Below are 14,120 nucleotides of genomic sequence, written 5' to 3' on the forward strand. Positions count from 1 at the left end.
CACACGCCACTTTGAAACAGAGGAAGAAACAGCTGTACAGAACGTGGTTGCTGTCACGTGGTTTGTGTCACGTGGCTGTTGTCACGTGGTCAGTATCACGTGATTCGACGGCAACGCTGCTGATTCTGGAATCGCCGTCGACGAAATTATCGCGCGCGCTTTGACAGGATGGTGTTATGAAAGACAAACTGTTTAAATTATCGGATTAGTCTGTTTGAATTAATTAATAAGTTGGTCACTTACCCAGACGATTTGAAAAATGGCTGACGAGTTTCCAGACCCTGACGAGGAGTTCGATTTGGTTCACGAAGATGAGTACGAGATTTTGAGGGAAATCGAAGGTAGAAAACATAACCTCTACGGATAATAAACATGAGATGTAGTTCACCAAAAAATTGAAAGGGTTTCAAATAAATATTCACCGTTCTCTAGTCTCTTAGATTAAAAGCGAACCCTGTTCACTATTTTTCTCCTTTATTCTGGGATTGATTGTTGCCAACTTGAAAAATTGAGGTACCTAACCAAACCTAACCAATCTTTTCACAGCGGTTTATTTCGTATTTTCGTTGTGAATTTCGCTATTGCAAGAAGAAATTGTTGGATTCCATTTTCGCGTTTAGAAAAATGTGTATTCTCAATGTTTCTTAAATTATTTTTCATCAGACTGAAACAAAAATCAGATCAACAGCTGTTATAAGAAAGGAAATTGTACTGATTCTGATATATTATTGAAATCTTATTCTGATAATTTCTTCCACTATTCCAAACTGGTGAGGCGTGAAAATCTTTCTATTCGCAAACTGTTTTTTTACAGGAAAAAGTTGCAAGAAGCAGTTAAACTTTTCCCAGACCAGTGAAGTCAGCACTGCGAAGCCAACGTCGCAAAGAATAGAAGTAGCACCAATTCCGCTTGATCAGTCACAAAGCGCAAATTTACCTACGCAAAATGGTCTTGATAAGCCGAGCACTACTAGCAATAAACGTACGATTGAAGATTTATTTGGAGATCTTAAGGACCTGATTGGAGATGAAGATTTTCAAGATGGTAACGTTCATTCTAATTTACTCGTTTTTTCAATTCAACTAAATTTGTTTGAAATCTCCAGGATCTTTCCATTCAATCCTGGCTCAGTCTTAAAATCCAATAGATGAATAATTTCAAATTTCACAGTTGCATGTTGTGAGCCCAAGGTGAAGAAACTTTGTTGGGATCAGGAAGTAGAAGTCATAAAAAAAATTGTTGCTGGCAGAAAACGGGAAGCTGATAAATGGAAGCCCATGAACGTAAATTCTGACCTTCCGAGGTAACCGATCAAGTATCAGTATATCAATTTCTGAATTTTGTACAATCCCTTTACTAATCGCTTTTTTACTTACTTGCAGAGATAGCAAAAAAGATTCAATTTCTATGAGAGTTCCAAATTGGAATTTTGTCGCCGTCACTCGATGTAGTGACAGTCAACGTCTTTACATAAGGGTGAAGAGTGATAGTAAATGTACTGTAGTCAAAAGTCGTCCAGCATCTGGCCTTTTGTCCGTTTCATTCAGTAAGCTGAAGGCAGAAGCTGAAGAGATCGTAAGTAGAATTAAAATGGAATAGTTGTTTCGGGAATGAAAAGCAAATTCAATGCAATACTAATTATTCTGTAATGACACATAATATTGATTCAATAGATGGTGAATGCTGCAAAAAAAATGAGTGAGGCATCTGGGAATTCAGAGTTGATTCCAGCCGCGTTTGGTCACGAATTATGGGTTGACAAATATCGTCCTCACAAATACATGGAACTTCTCTCAGAGGAGGGCGTAAATCGAACTTTCCTTCGCTGGTTAAAGTTGTGGGATAAAATCGTATTCCATCGTGACCCCGTCAGACGTAGAATAATGAAAACAGCGCCAAAATTTGGAGATAGAAAAAAAAATAACACAGCTGTCGAGGGCTTAGATGAGAAAGGGTTTCCAGTACCTAGAATAGTATTGCTGAGTGGGCCCCCTGGGTTGGGAAAAACTACTTTGGCACATTTGGCAGCTAAACACGCTGGATACAATGTTATTGATGTAAATGCAAGCTCGGACAGAGGCACCAAAGAGTTCAAGTATGTTCAAGCGACCAATTTTTATCTCATATGTAGAGACAATCGTCAAAAAATTCACATGTTTTTGAAACCGACATTATAAGTTGGTGCTAAATCGTACTTCATTTCGTTTTGCTTATTTCTTTCAAGGGCAGCACTCTACTCTGCGACACAAATGAAGGCTGTCATGGGGAAAAACCCTAAACCAAATTGTCTAGTCATGGATGAAGTAGATGGGGCCCCACCAGCGTCGATAGATATTCTTTTAAAATTCATTCATGGCAACCTCGAAGAGGATACTGATCAACTACCAAAAAGAAAGAAAAAAAAAGAAAAAAAAGAATCGACAGGCTGTCGAAGACCGATTATATGTATCTGCAATGATGCTTATGCTCCGTCTTTGAGGTAAATGTTATTTCAGGAGTTATTCATTATTTTAAAGTGTTTTGGGATGAAAATTTAGCCAATTGTTGAAGCGATAGTGAATTTGTTCTTCATCCAGCTTACAATCTTGTAATTTGTTGTTTGAAGGGCTCTTAGGCAAATCGCCCTGGTAATTCCAGTATGTGGTGTCAGTGCTGGACGATTGGCTGGTCGTTTGATGGAGATACTGCACAGGCAGGGACTAAATGCTGATCCTAGTGCCCTTGTGAGCTTAGCAGAGCAATCAGGGTGCGATGTAAGAGCTTGTCTGGGAGCGTTGCAGTACATGGGTGGAATTAAGGCTGGCCAGAAAGTATCTATCGCCCCAAAAGATGTTAGGCGAGGAATTTTCGATTGTTGGAGAGAGATATTGCAGGTGCCACGAGACAAAATTGGGCCAATGAATATTAAGGAGAGGATTCAAAGAATTCTACAAGTGGCATACGGCGGTGAGAATATTATTATTATTATTGTCGTTATTTTTAGATTGCAAAGAGTTTAAGAGATTGTCTGAAGCTTGAACAGCTAAGAATATCGTTGGAAATTTCAATGTGAATGAGAAATGCAATTTTTTTTCAGGGGAGACAGACCTCCTAGTACGAGGTGTGTTTCATAATTATCCTGAGATACTTTTTCGAGACGAAGGAATGGAGACCGTCGCCGCAGCTTTGGACTGGTTTCAGTTATACGATGTGTTAAACGACACTGTGATGTCTCAGCAGACCTGGAATCTGATGCCTTATTCAAACTACGCATTTGTTGCTTGGCATTTTGCTTTCGCTGGAATTCAGAATCCAAAGCTCACCTACCCTACTGTTGAAAATGAGGTAAGTAAGACTTGACTTGGACGATTCCCCTGTTCAATGGTTTATTCAAAATTTGAAGCTTCGGCGGTACAATTTACTAAAACTTTTGACACAGCCGGAATTTTTAAGAGGTGAGTGTAAAGACATAAATTGCCTTTTGTATCTTTCCATAATTTTGTTATTGTCCAAACGTGCATTAACTTTTTCGTGATAGCTGAATAAGGTCGGTTATTTTAAGAAATATCTCGTATCACACATGCATTCATAAAGCATTTGTAAAGTGGAAATCCTTATAGAATTTCTAACATGTTGCTATTATTCAAAGTTTGTTTTCCTGGGAACTGAACGAATTGGTACACTCGAAAGTTAAGTGACCTTACGATTTCCCGGAACATATTTTCCACGGAGATATTCACTGTAACCGCTGTATTAAAAATTTGCTTCTACTATACATTTGATTTGTAATGTTTATACGGTAATTTCTTGGAAGATATACAATATACATTCATGATAAATTGGCTGACTTTTCGCAGCGAACCAACAGTATGTTATAATACCCCCTAGGAGGCAGTTCATGGCGATTGACGCGACTGTTTTAACAATTAGCGTAAATTATTTTAGCCAGTAAAGGACCGCTCTGTTTGAAGTTCAAATTCCTGTATAATTACACCTAAATTTCGTAATTATTATTCCTGCTCTTGCACCGTGACACACCTTCGATATGAATAATTAAATGCAAGGTAAAAGATTACATTTACAGTATAACGTTCATTAGTTAATTGCTGCATCGAGTTTGTCTGGTAACCGGCATCAAAAGACGTCACTTTCCGCAGCGCCGTGCCGTCTTCTTCTCGAGACGAGTAATAATGGATATTCATTTGAAATTGAGATTTAACGCGGTACCGCCGAACCGGCTTACTCGATTTCATCCAATTTGCAATAATTTTGATTATACGGCTGGCGCACAACGATGCCAGTTGGCAGGTGGCAGCCACCTCGGTCCTCCGCGGCGATGACGGTGACCGTACGCAACACCTACCTACATTATTACAAAGGTACCTTCGAATTTCACATCAAGGGACGTTGTTTATACGCGGGCAAATCAACCGGAGTAAATCCAGACTAACCCTTCCAGTCGCGGGGTGTTTTGTATTTGTAAATAATCATAACTCTGAGAGAGATGGGGAGAGAGAGAGAGAGAGAGAAAGAGAGAGACGGGGGCGAAGAGATAGAGAGACATTTGTAACGTCAGGCACTCCGCGTATTTATCGCTGTTGTTGGACGTTTGTTGCGGCAATAACGGTAATGGCTATTTCCCTCTCCGCGCTCGCCCCCGCGTCCCTTTCGCCATTTCGCGCGGCCACCCCGTTCGTCTCTTCAACCCCCAGCCCTGTAGTTACCCCTTGCAAGCGATTTATCCTCCCGTAATTAGCGCGCGTAATAATTAATACGGCCGCGCATTGTGCTAATTATCAAGGTAGAACCTTTTAAGAAATGAAAGAACATTCGAAATAAAACAAAGGCGAAGTTGAGTCGAGTTGAGCTGAGTCGTGTTGTGTTTTAGCTTGTAAAGAGAGCGCGTAGTGGTGTCAGCTCGGGGTGTGTTTCTACCCGTTGCCTATGCGGTACGTTTATATACGTACTGCAGTGTGTATGCTGCACGACCGTCAGCAAAGCCAAGCAGCTATCCATCAGGGTGCTTTTGTCGCCCTAATGAGAGCTTGAATTATTCAGCTTAGACCTCCGCCCATCCCCCTTCCCTGGCATACACACCTCTCCCCGAGCCCCTTTCCCTTCCAACCTTATGAGCTTTACGCTTACTCCCACATCCGAGCCTTAAGAGAGATTCACACGTGCTCGCGATTTTTCCAGACGCTTGGTAATTAATCCACCAATCATCAGCTATTCGGGAACGCGCGATTTTACGATTCTTCTGTTCCAATTGTTTGACAGAAATTCATTTGAAATCCGGACTCGAATCGATAAATGAATGTTTTGGAATCGTTTTGAAAAGTTTTGTTTCCCTTACTGTACCAACGTTAATGCTTAAGTTGAGATTTACGCTCCGTTTTATCAGACGTGATATAATTTTCATCGTTTCTAACGGTGTGTTATTGGCTATGCGCCAAAGCTAACTTCTGCACAAAGTATTTATAATATAATCGCGAATTACAATAATAAATAATCGGCGCTTAATGTGTCACGGATGCGCCTGAAGCAACATACGTTACACACGAAGGTGAATCACTGCGCGACTCAAATACTTAATTTTGATTCTTAGCATCAATTTGAAGTCAGTGCTGTGTAAGAAAAATATTTCACGTGTGTAGGTTGATAGATGAAAATATCTCTCGCCCCTTGTTAAGCTAGAAAAGAAACGACATAATAATGTCTATGATTAGGGTGAACCATCCAGTTCGTGCTTATGAAAGAATCAGTAGTTAATTCCTTCTCTCATATTGTACCGGAGTCAAACTCTTACTGCAAATATCCTGCACTTTCGAGAGCTTGCGGATAATTTTTCATGCGTAGGTACAGTAAGTTCGTAAAATTAACAAACCAGCGAAGTCGGGTCTGTAGGAATACTGGATAAAGTGAAACGCTGCACTTTTGCGCAACAATTGGCGCGGCGTCGATTGCATGAATGTAAAGGTCATGCGAAAGCGACGGGTTAACGGCGGTCGTTCGATGCACATTGCACTTCGTGTACGTCGAGGACGATTGAAGTTCACCCACGGTATCGTGCCTGGATTTACTTATGATTTTTTCTGAGCCGAACACGTGTGAAACACCTTTTACTCTATATGTATAATACATACCTCCTTCTGTCAGCCACTTTCGCGAATATTACGTCCGGCTTCTCCAAGACTAAGCAAAGCTCATTTTCCCCGAGATAATTGCTCTGTGATACGGAGATATTTACATGCCTTTTTTATCTCTCAACGCGGACGAGAGCGCAAGGTAAAAAATTGTCGACGGATGAAAAAAACCTCCGCTTTACATCTGTACAAGGTATTCAGGTTGGAGGTACAAAGATGGGTCGAGATATATACCCGCTTTTCTCTCTTTTTGTCATGCCAACTCGTCGTAGCGATCGCATCAGTTGGGATCGCATAATGTGGAAAGAAATTGCTGCTCGCTCCGTGGATATTGCCGTTTGCATAAATTGATCTGTGTATTCTTTTTAAACGAGGACGGTGCGACTTTGGTGCGCACGTGTCGTCAACATTGTAAATTACATTTATGCGCTTCGACGAAGTTCAATAGAACGTTTTAAAACGTTCAATTGAAATTCGACGGTGTATACGCATAATTTAACCGCTACAATCCGCTGCGAACGAATAAGCGTTCAGAAGAACGTCACCTTCTTATTCTGCATTTGGTCGGTCACTTTTAAATTTTCATCCCTTGAGAGAGAAAAAATCGCTGTTTACAGGTGAACCAAAAGTTAGCTCGGACCAACGCCATTTTGAGGGTGACCCGGCAGGCTTCTGGCATTGATAAAATGGCCTTGGTCTTCGATTTGGCCCCGCTCCTCACGGATCTGCTCACGCCGTCCTTAAGGTCCGTTTCTTACCACCTATTCTCTCACGCGGAGAAGGCCGATCTTGTCAGGCTCGTGAACGTTCTTTTGGACCTGGGGCTTAATCTGTTCCAGGAGAAAACTCCGGAGGGTGGTTACGTCTACAATCTTGAACCGTGAGTGTGTTATTGAATTCGGCTTGATCTCCCCTGCATCAAAAGACCGGGATTCTTGATTCGTTGCTCTTTACAGCTGAACCATTCTCAAACAAAGAAACCCCCGTTCTCATTTTCAGAGATGTGTACAGTAATCTACTCTGGTTTTATACGCGGTAGAAAACTGGGTAGTTGCTTGTTTATTCACTTTTCGTATTTTTCATTTTTCAGGAACTTGGAAGAGGTTGGAACTTTTCCGAATTGTAGAACGCGGCGCAGTCTTACGTACGCTGTGAAACAGATTCTCGTTAGAGAAATCGAGGCTGCCCGTCTGAAGAAGTACGAGGTTGTCGCCACCGCGATATCGGACAGTAATATCAAGGCCGGAGCGTCTGTGAAACCATCGGAAACACGGAAAAATTCGGATACGCCGAGCACACCGACGGTACCAAATCATCTGGTAAGATTGCAGCCGATCACAACGCAGGTGACGCCGGAATCACATGTGAGTTTGTTCATTCTCATTCAGATCTCTACCATTTGCAATTCGTTGCAAAAATTTATCGCAAATTACCGTCTCTTTGGTGGTTGGCAAATTATTTTACGTAAGAATATTGGTAATACACACATGGAATAGCTGGTGCTTGTGTATAACGTCGCTTAAACTGTCAAATAAGCCGAGTGTATCAGCGCTGAAATTTCGCCATTTGCAATTTTGGCAAATTAATATCAGCATTAATGAATCTGAGTTACTAGTTAGGTCTGCCGCACGTGTCTTGTAAATTATGTCGGCGATCGTAAATCTTGGGACGGTTGACGGGGGGTTTTAATCAAAATTAATTATCGCTTCCAATACAATTATTATATTGAGATGAGCTACAATACTCCCGAAATTGTCTTTGGTCTTGATTAACGGAGGGATTGGGTTGGGTTTCTGGTACGTTACGCCATGTCATTATACTTCGAGAATCCGAGCGCAATTTTCTCTGTGCAAATTTAACCAGAGTGATCGCGTGAAACACCGCCGATGTCTGAACATACATTATATAGCTATAATAACTATTGTAATATATAAACTAATTCGCGATACGATATACATATATATATTTTATATATTATATATATATATGTATAAAATTTCTACGATTCTTCATTACATCTTTTTCTTTCCTTTCGGATGAAACAACGGAGAAATTCTAATAGAGAGCTAAATTGTTCACCATTGATTCAATTTTCGTCGATAATTACAGTGTACGGAATTAAAAACAAGGTTAAATTGTGTAAATAAATTTACTTGTTGGTCGGTAATTTGGTATATACTTAAAGCAATTTACGATCCAGAGATAAGTTGGTAATTCAGTTTTACAAAACTTGAGGTCTTGACTATGCGGGCGTCGATTTCTCGATTGAATTTCTATTCGATTTGCAACATTTATACGGTATACAATTTCTATCACAGAAAGTTAGGAATCGTTATATTTTCATCGCTCATTGTACAAACGAACATAGCAACATTTTTTCAAACCACATTACCCCGGAGTTGCCAATTTATCGGAAAATTCAAACAACCATCGAGTTGATCTGTAAAATGCGATCCAGAATTGTAATTCATCCTTCATCCTATTTGTTGCACGCCAAATAGTAATCGGAGCTGTTTTGGAATTTCCGGATAACTAAACTGTGTAACGATACTGTAATCATGTTCAAATAATTCCCTGACAATTTCCATTTCATCGTCGTCGTATCTCACAGCATCCATAGGCGACATTGTACATATATTTAGGTATAACGTATCTATGATATCGAAACGGGCCGCCGGCCTGCTGATGCCCCGGGTCAAATATGCGGCACCAGAAGAAGCGATTCGTCGAACCTAATCGTCGTCGACTAGCAATAACGGCGTATAATTGCTCGCTATGACAATATAGATTAGCTGGTATGTGATATATATTTAATGTCTATACAGTCTGTTCATAAATTGAATTCACTTATTCTCTACGACGTCTAAAATCGTACCTATTTTTAGGAGCTTTTTTTTTCGAATCGAAATTCAAAAATCCAGCCGTGAGCTCGAATCGATAAAAAAAGTTTTAAAGATTGTGTCAAAATTTCAAATCGATCTGATAAAAATGAACCGAGGAATCTGCGTCACCGGATTGAAAACGCGATCGTTCGCAACTTGTACGCGCTATGCCGCCATTTTGTTACTAATTTCAATGAATAAATGCTAAAATGTTCTTGGAAACTATAAACAGTAAATCCCTCATACTCAAATTGCTCTAAGTGTTTTCATTTTTTATTTAAAAAAAAAATAACTCCTAAAAATGAGTATGACTTCAGATCGTACGAGCTGTTCCCCCCTCCCCCACCCCCGTTCAATGACTTTGACTTCAACTTAATTGAAACATAAAAGATCAATTCTTTACGTTCGATTATATATATTATCTCTAATTTATCAAATATCTTCCATCGTTCATAACGCGTGTAATTCTAAGAACCGCATTACATATTTTACGCTTCAAAAACTACTCGTACAAGATACGTCCTTTACCAATTGAAGGTAATTCAACCAGACACAGTCGTCCGAACGCGTCGTCACACAACTATTGCATACACAGGCACACACGGGTACAACGTACATTACAGAGTCCGTAGGACGGAACGGGGGTCGCATGCAGAGCGTGCGTTTATATCATACGTGATACTTCGGTGGCCGTAGGAGAATCCCCCTCCCCTTGGGCGAGGTTGGATCTGCCTGGTGGCCCCCGAGTGCTTCGGGATTCACTATTCATACAAGCGACAATTAGATAGGCATTACTATGGGATGGCCGAGGGCTGAAGGAGAGGGGTGGTTTACACTGTGCACGGCACGAGCTGCGGTGGATGCTGCGTGCACCAGCAGCGTCGGGACGAAGGAGGCGAGTGTCAGCGGAGTACGTTGCGGGGGTGAAGCAAGAGGGTTGAGTCAACCCTGAGCCCAGTGTAAACACGTTTTAATAGGGATTCGCTCGAGCGAGCATAATAGCCTCTCGTACCCGCCTATGCCTCTCTATCCGTATCGCCTCCGCCAGCCACCCTCCCGCTCTTCTTGAACTTTCAAATCATCCCCGACGGTGCAACATGGCACGCCATCTTTTTTCAAAACTTGCACGATAACTTACGTGGAACCACGTATTTTTCCTTTTTCTTTTTCCATTTTATAACGTGGAAGTATTGTACTCTGAGAAACACTGATAATTGTAAGTAAATTTACTTTGTGTTGAAATCTTGTCAAATTTCACGTTGGTAAATATCGGCAGAGATATGACAAAAAAGCTGTCCACGCGTTACAGCGTATTAGGTTATAGGTATGTATGTTCTTTGGGCGCTAGGTAAATGTCGATTTGAAATTTAAAAAAAAAAAAAAAACACATCGCTGCTCTCCTGTCTTGATTTTTCCCATAGCTTGGAGCGATTTTGAACGTCCTGCAATAGATATCATTGTCAATATATTTCCGGATGAATAAATTCTATTTCCTGATAATAAAATCATCCCCCACTCTAAAGAAAAATGATAATCCGAAAACCAAGAAACCATAGTTGCTCTAAATCGCAGAACTTTTCGTGCGCCTAAAAAAAAACAATTCTTCATTTGGTTCAAAACGAGAATTGCAGTGCTGTGAATTACTCTTTTTCCCGCAAATTCTCCGCATCTGTAGATATAAAAATTTCATTCTACGTATGTCACACGTACAAGCCCCGCTGGTTTCTGTTTCGGCATAATCACCCTGTCAAGGGGCATTCGGTATTGAGTACAAACACTTACTATTAATCCAGCGTACATATTGTCCAGATGGTTCTTGAGAAATCGCTAGTACACCCTCGGCGTGCCCTGACCCGAGTCCGCAACCACCGGGAATGTATATATTATACGTACGGATAACGATGTATGCGGGCAAACACAAGTGCAGAAAAATTGCACAGCTATGCGCCGATTCTCTCCGACATCTCTCCACGTTTATATAACATACACCTATAGCTAAACGGAAAAGTTCCCCCGTATTAATTTGTCAATCCGGACGTCCGGCCCACCCGATCGTCCGTTGTTCCGAACGGCGGAATGCCATCTACTCCTTCTATTCCCTCTCATTCTCCGCCCATCTTGTCCCGCAGCACAGGCGCTACGAAGCTAGAAGAGACGCGGATGGCATAGCGCTTGTGTCTGTACGACGTTGGATAGAAACGGTATAATAGCCCGTAGGTACATTAGGGACACAGAACAACGGCATCATCGTCCGGCGGATCGCGGCGGTCGGTTGTTCGGATGGCTAAAGACGGATGCTGTGGACGGACGGATGAAATAGACGGTTGAATCGCGTGGGTTGGGCAGGGATCGCAACCGTAGTCGAGTTTAACCAAAGGGACGTAATCGCGGGGGCGTCGCGAGGGGTTCAAGTCTATGGCGGCGGCGCGGCGCTACGTGGAGCGTCGGGACGCCGGACGTCGCAATCTGGCCGTTCCGCCCCTTCCCCGTATCCCTTCGTCCTCTTCCTTTTCCTCTTTCGCTTCTTCCTCCTCTACCTCCAGGCGTCGTCCACCATTCCGGTGATAATGCTTCTGGTACACGACCAGAAACGTCGACGACATTTTATTACTCTCGGGCTAGTTTTACGCGCGCTAAAATATATAACGTATTACATGTAGGTATGTCGTCTTACTTCAACACCCTGGACGGAATAATTTATCACACGAAATTTGACGCTGCGTTGCTTGTCAGGTCGAAGACCACGGCTACGTTGCATTCTCAGCGTTTATTACAAATCGCGAAAGGAGGAGAAATTATGAGTTTAGTTTCCGTGGTAAGACCGTTGCTTCGTCGATAACGTAAATACGTGTTGTAAATAGGAACAACAAAGTACGTTTACGTGTAAGTAAAATTTGAAGACTGGGAGGGTGGGCGCCGCGACGTCCAGGCGCCCTCTTGTTTCTTCTCCTCGCCCCGGGCATCCCCGCAACTCCCTCGGCAACCCCTCACGTCCGCTGGTCCTCCACTTACCCTTAACGACGTTGCCGGCAAATAAAAGTTGATTTTTTCCATCCCCGCGCTTTCCCTCTTATCCTCTACCCTCGCCCTGTCCTTCTCTTTTCCTCCTCATCCTCCCGGATCCCCACTTAATCTTCTCGTTCTTTCTACCGTATTTTCTTCCAACCCCCGGGCTGACCACGTATCTACACCTACATGTAAAAATCTTACGTCGATTATACAATACACTGCATCATTCTTGAATGTGTGCGGGGCCTCGGACCTGCCAAGGCGTAAAAAACTCACCCCCACCAAATCCCGGATGAAATAAAGCTTTTACTCTTAACATCGTTCGAAATTACGTTAGTTTTTATACCCCCTGTATATACATATACGCGATCTTTCTTGGCTCGTGCAGCTGCCAGCTCCGATCTGCAGCTCATAAACAACTAACGATAGAATTAGACCAGCATCTATAGAAACTCTCTGGGACTACACGCCGATGCTGCTGTTGCTGCAGTTATACCGATGTTTGACAGGTTGAGAAAATCAAGTTTAAAACTCACTTTGACACGGTGTCGACGTCGACAGTGATCGATGGCTCAGTCGGAACCTCGGTCACTCTCTGTCGCCGAAATTAAAAGGACCCGCCAAAAGTTTGCCAACCCAACTGACTAGGGACGATATTTTTTGTCCGAAGATTAATCGCATCGAAACCCATTGCATTGATTGTTGTTTGGCTGTGGAGGTTTGACGTTACGGCATGTACACGGAATTTAGAATAACGACACAAGCGAAATGCAAGAAAGGAGACGTGCATAGGATGATTGTTAATTCTCTCTTCAGCAATATCTCGATTTCTTCGGACGTTTGGTGGTCAAAAAGTCGCCCCAGAATCAGGAATCTACCGGCGGACAGAACAATAGCGTATCTCCTGGAACGAGGCAGGCTTTATCGCGGAGCGACGTGTGGTTCAAGTATAAGGAGGGTTACAGCAACGCGGTCAGACGGAAGGTACGAATTCGAGATCTCCAGTAACAGTAAGTAATCTGGCAATCCGAGTTGCAGCGGCCCGGAGAGGTTTCATCGAAGGACCAAAAAAAAAAAACATCTCTTCCGTTTAATTTTAAATACTATAAATATACAGGTCATCCATGAACACGAGAGTGAGATTTTATTATTTTTTAATGTAGTAGGTACCGTAAGTCTTGTTGTTTTTATTACTATTATTATACGCGCCCATCATTGATAAAGAATTTTATCGCATTATTTTACCACATCTTGGAATGATTTTAAAAAGTAAAAGTAATAATGTATACAGGATCTCGAGGCTTTGTGTTTTATTTTTATTTTGAAAAAGTGTTGAATATAAATATAACAATTCCGTAGTTTTGGAAATGGGAATGTTCTTCTTCTTCGTTGAAATTCTTCTGCCGTTGCAGATTGATAATCCCCGTTAGAATGCCTATGCTTATTTTTAACTGATTTCACGATGGCGCATTATCATCCTTCAAGACCCATTTTAGGATCGACATTTCCTCTAGAAGAAAAATCATGGAACATACGTGTGCGTGTAGATACATTCGTTTCATGATCGAGGCCACGTGCATCGCCACTGTCAATAAGTCAAATAAAGGCTAGAACTTTGATAAATACGCCGCCAGTGACTTGGCAGCACACCATAATCTCCCAAGGATCAAACCTTGAATCCCTTTCAACATATTCGGTAATCCAAAATCGTCTCGCTCCTTCCTTCATCCTCTTCTGTATGTGAAAGCGTGAATAAAACAAGTACATACAAATGAAAATTCAAAATTGCATTTGAGGTATAGTTCGTTTTTTATTCTTTTCTTTCGTTTTTCTTAGAATACATCACAGTGCGTTGAAGTTTTGTGTTCAATTACGGTTTTTCGACGCGATATAAATTATTGTCAACTAAGTACACTGCGCGAGGATTCTCGAGTGGTGATTTCTTAATATACAGGTACGATGTTTCGTCTTTGGTCCTAGTTCGGTACGTGTGGATTTGCTTAACCCGTTTTATGAATGTGACGGAGTTAGGGGGATTATGAGCCAGGGATCCGAGTGATTCCCTGGAGATCCCGAAGAAGGATATTTCTGCGACGCGTGCCCGAC

General features: G+C 41.8%; 1 protein-coding gene across 1 annotated transcript; it reads left to right on the forward strand.

Moving 5' to 3' along the window:
- Window positions 1-57: 57 nt before the first annotated feature.
- On the forward strand, window positions 58-13,151 carry LOC124179172 (chromosome transmission fidelity protein 18 homolog). Its single transcript, XM_046563359.1, has 11 exons — window positions 58-341; window positions 815-1,045; window positions 1,172-1,304; window positions 1,384-1,576; window positions 1,675-2,096; window positions 2,226-2,480; window positions 2,607-2,947; window positions 3,078-3,325; window positions 6,741-7,003; window positions 7,214-7,487; window positions 12,831-13,151. Exons 1-11 carry the CDS (start codon window positions 260-262, stop codon window positions 13,020-13,022), a joined length of 2,634 nt encoding a protein of 877 aa, XP_046419315.1. The 5' UTR covers window positions 58-259; the 3' UTR covers window positions 13,023-13,151.
- Window positions 13,152-14,120: the final 969 nt, after the last annotated feature.

Source organism: Neodiprion fabricii, chromosome 1, assembly GCF_021155785.1.
Source record: "Neodiprion fabricii isolate iyNeoFabr1 chromosome 1, iyNeoFabr1.1, whole genome shotgun sequence".
In the NCBI taxonomy this organism is placed as follows: domain Eukaryota; kingdom Metazoa; phylum Arthropoda; class Insecta; order Hymenoptera; family Diprionidae; genus Neodiprion; species Neodiprion fabricii.

Excerpts from the sequence above, each read along its gene's own strand:
- LOC124179172 (XM_046563359.1), top strand. The coding sequence starts at position 260 with ATGGCTGACGAGTTTCCAGACCCTGACGAGGAGTTCGATTTGGTTCAC. Across the intron at positions 1,577-1,674 it reads AGGCAGAAGCTGAAGAGATC|ATGGTGAATGCTGCAAAAAA; the intron begins GTAAGTAGAATT and ends TTGATTCAATAG. Across the intron at positions 3,326-6,740 it reads ACCCTACTGTTGAAAATGAG|GTGAACCAAAAGTTAGCTCG; the intron begins GTAAGTAAGACT and ends CGCTGTTTACAG.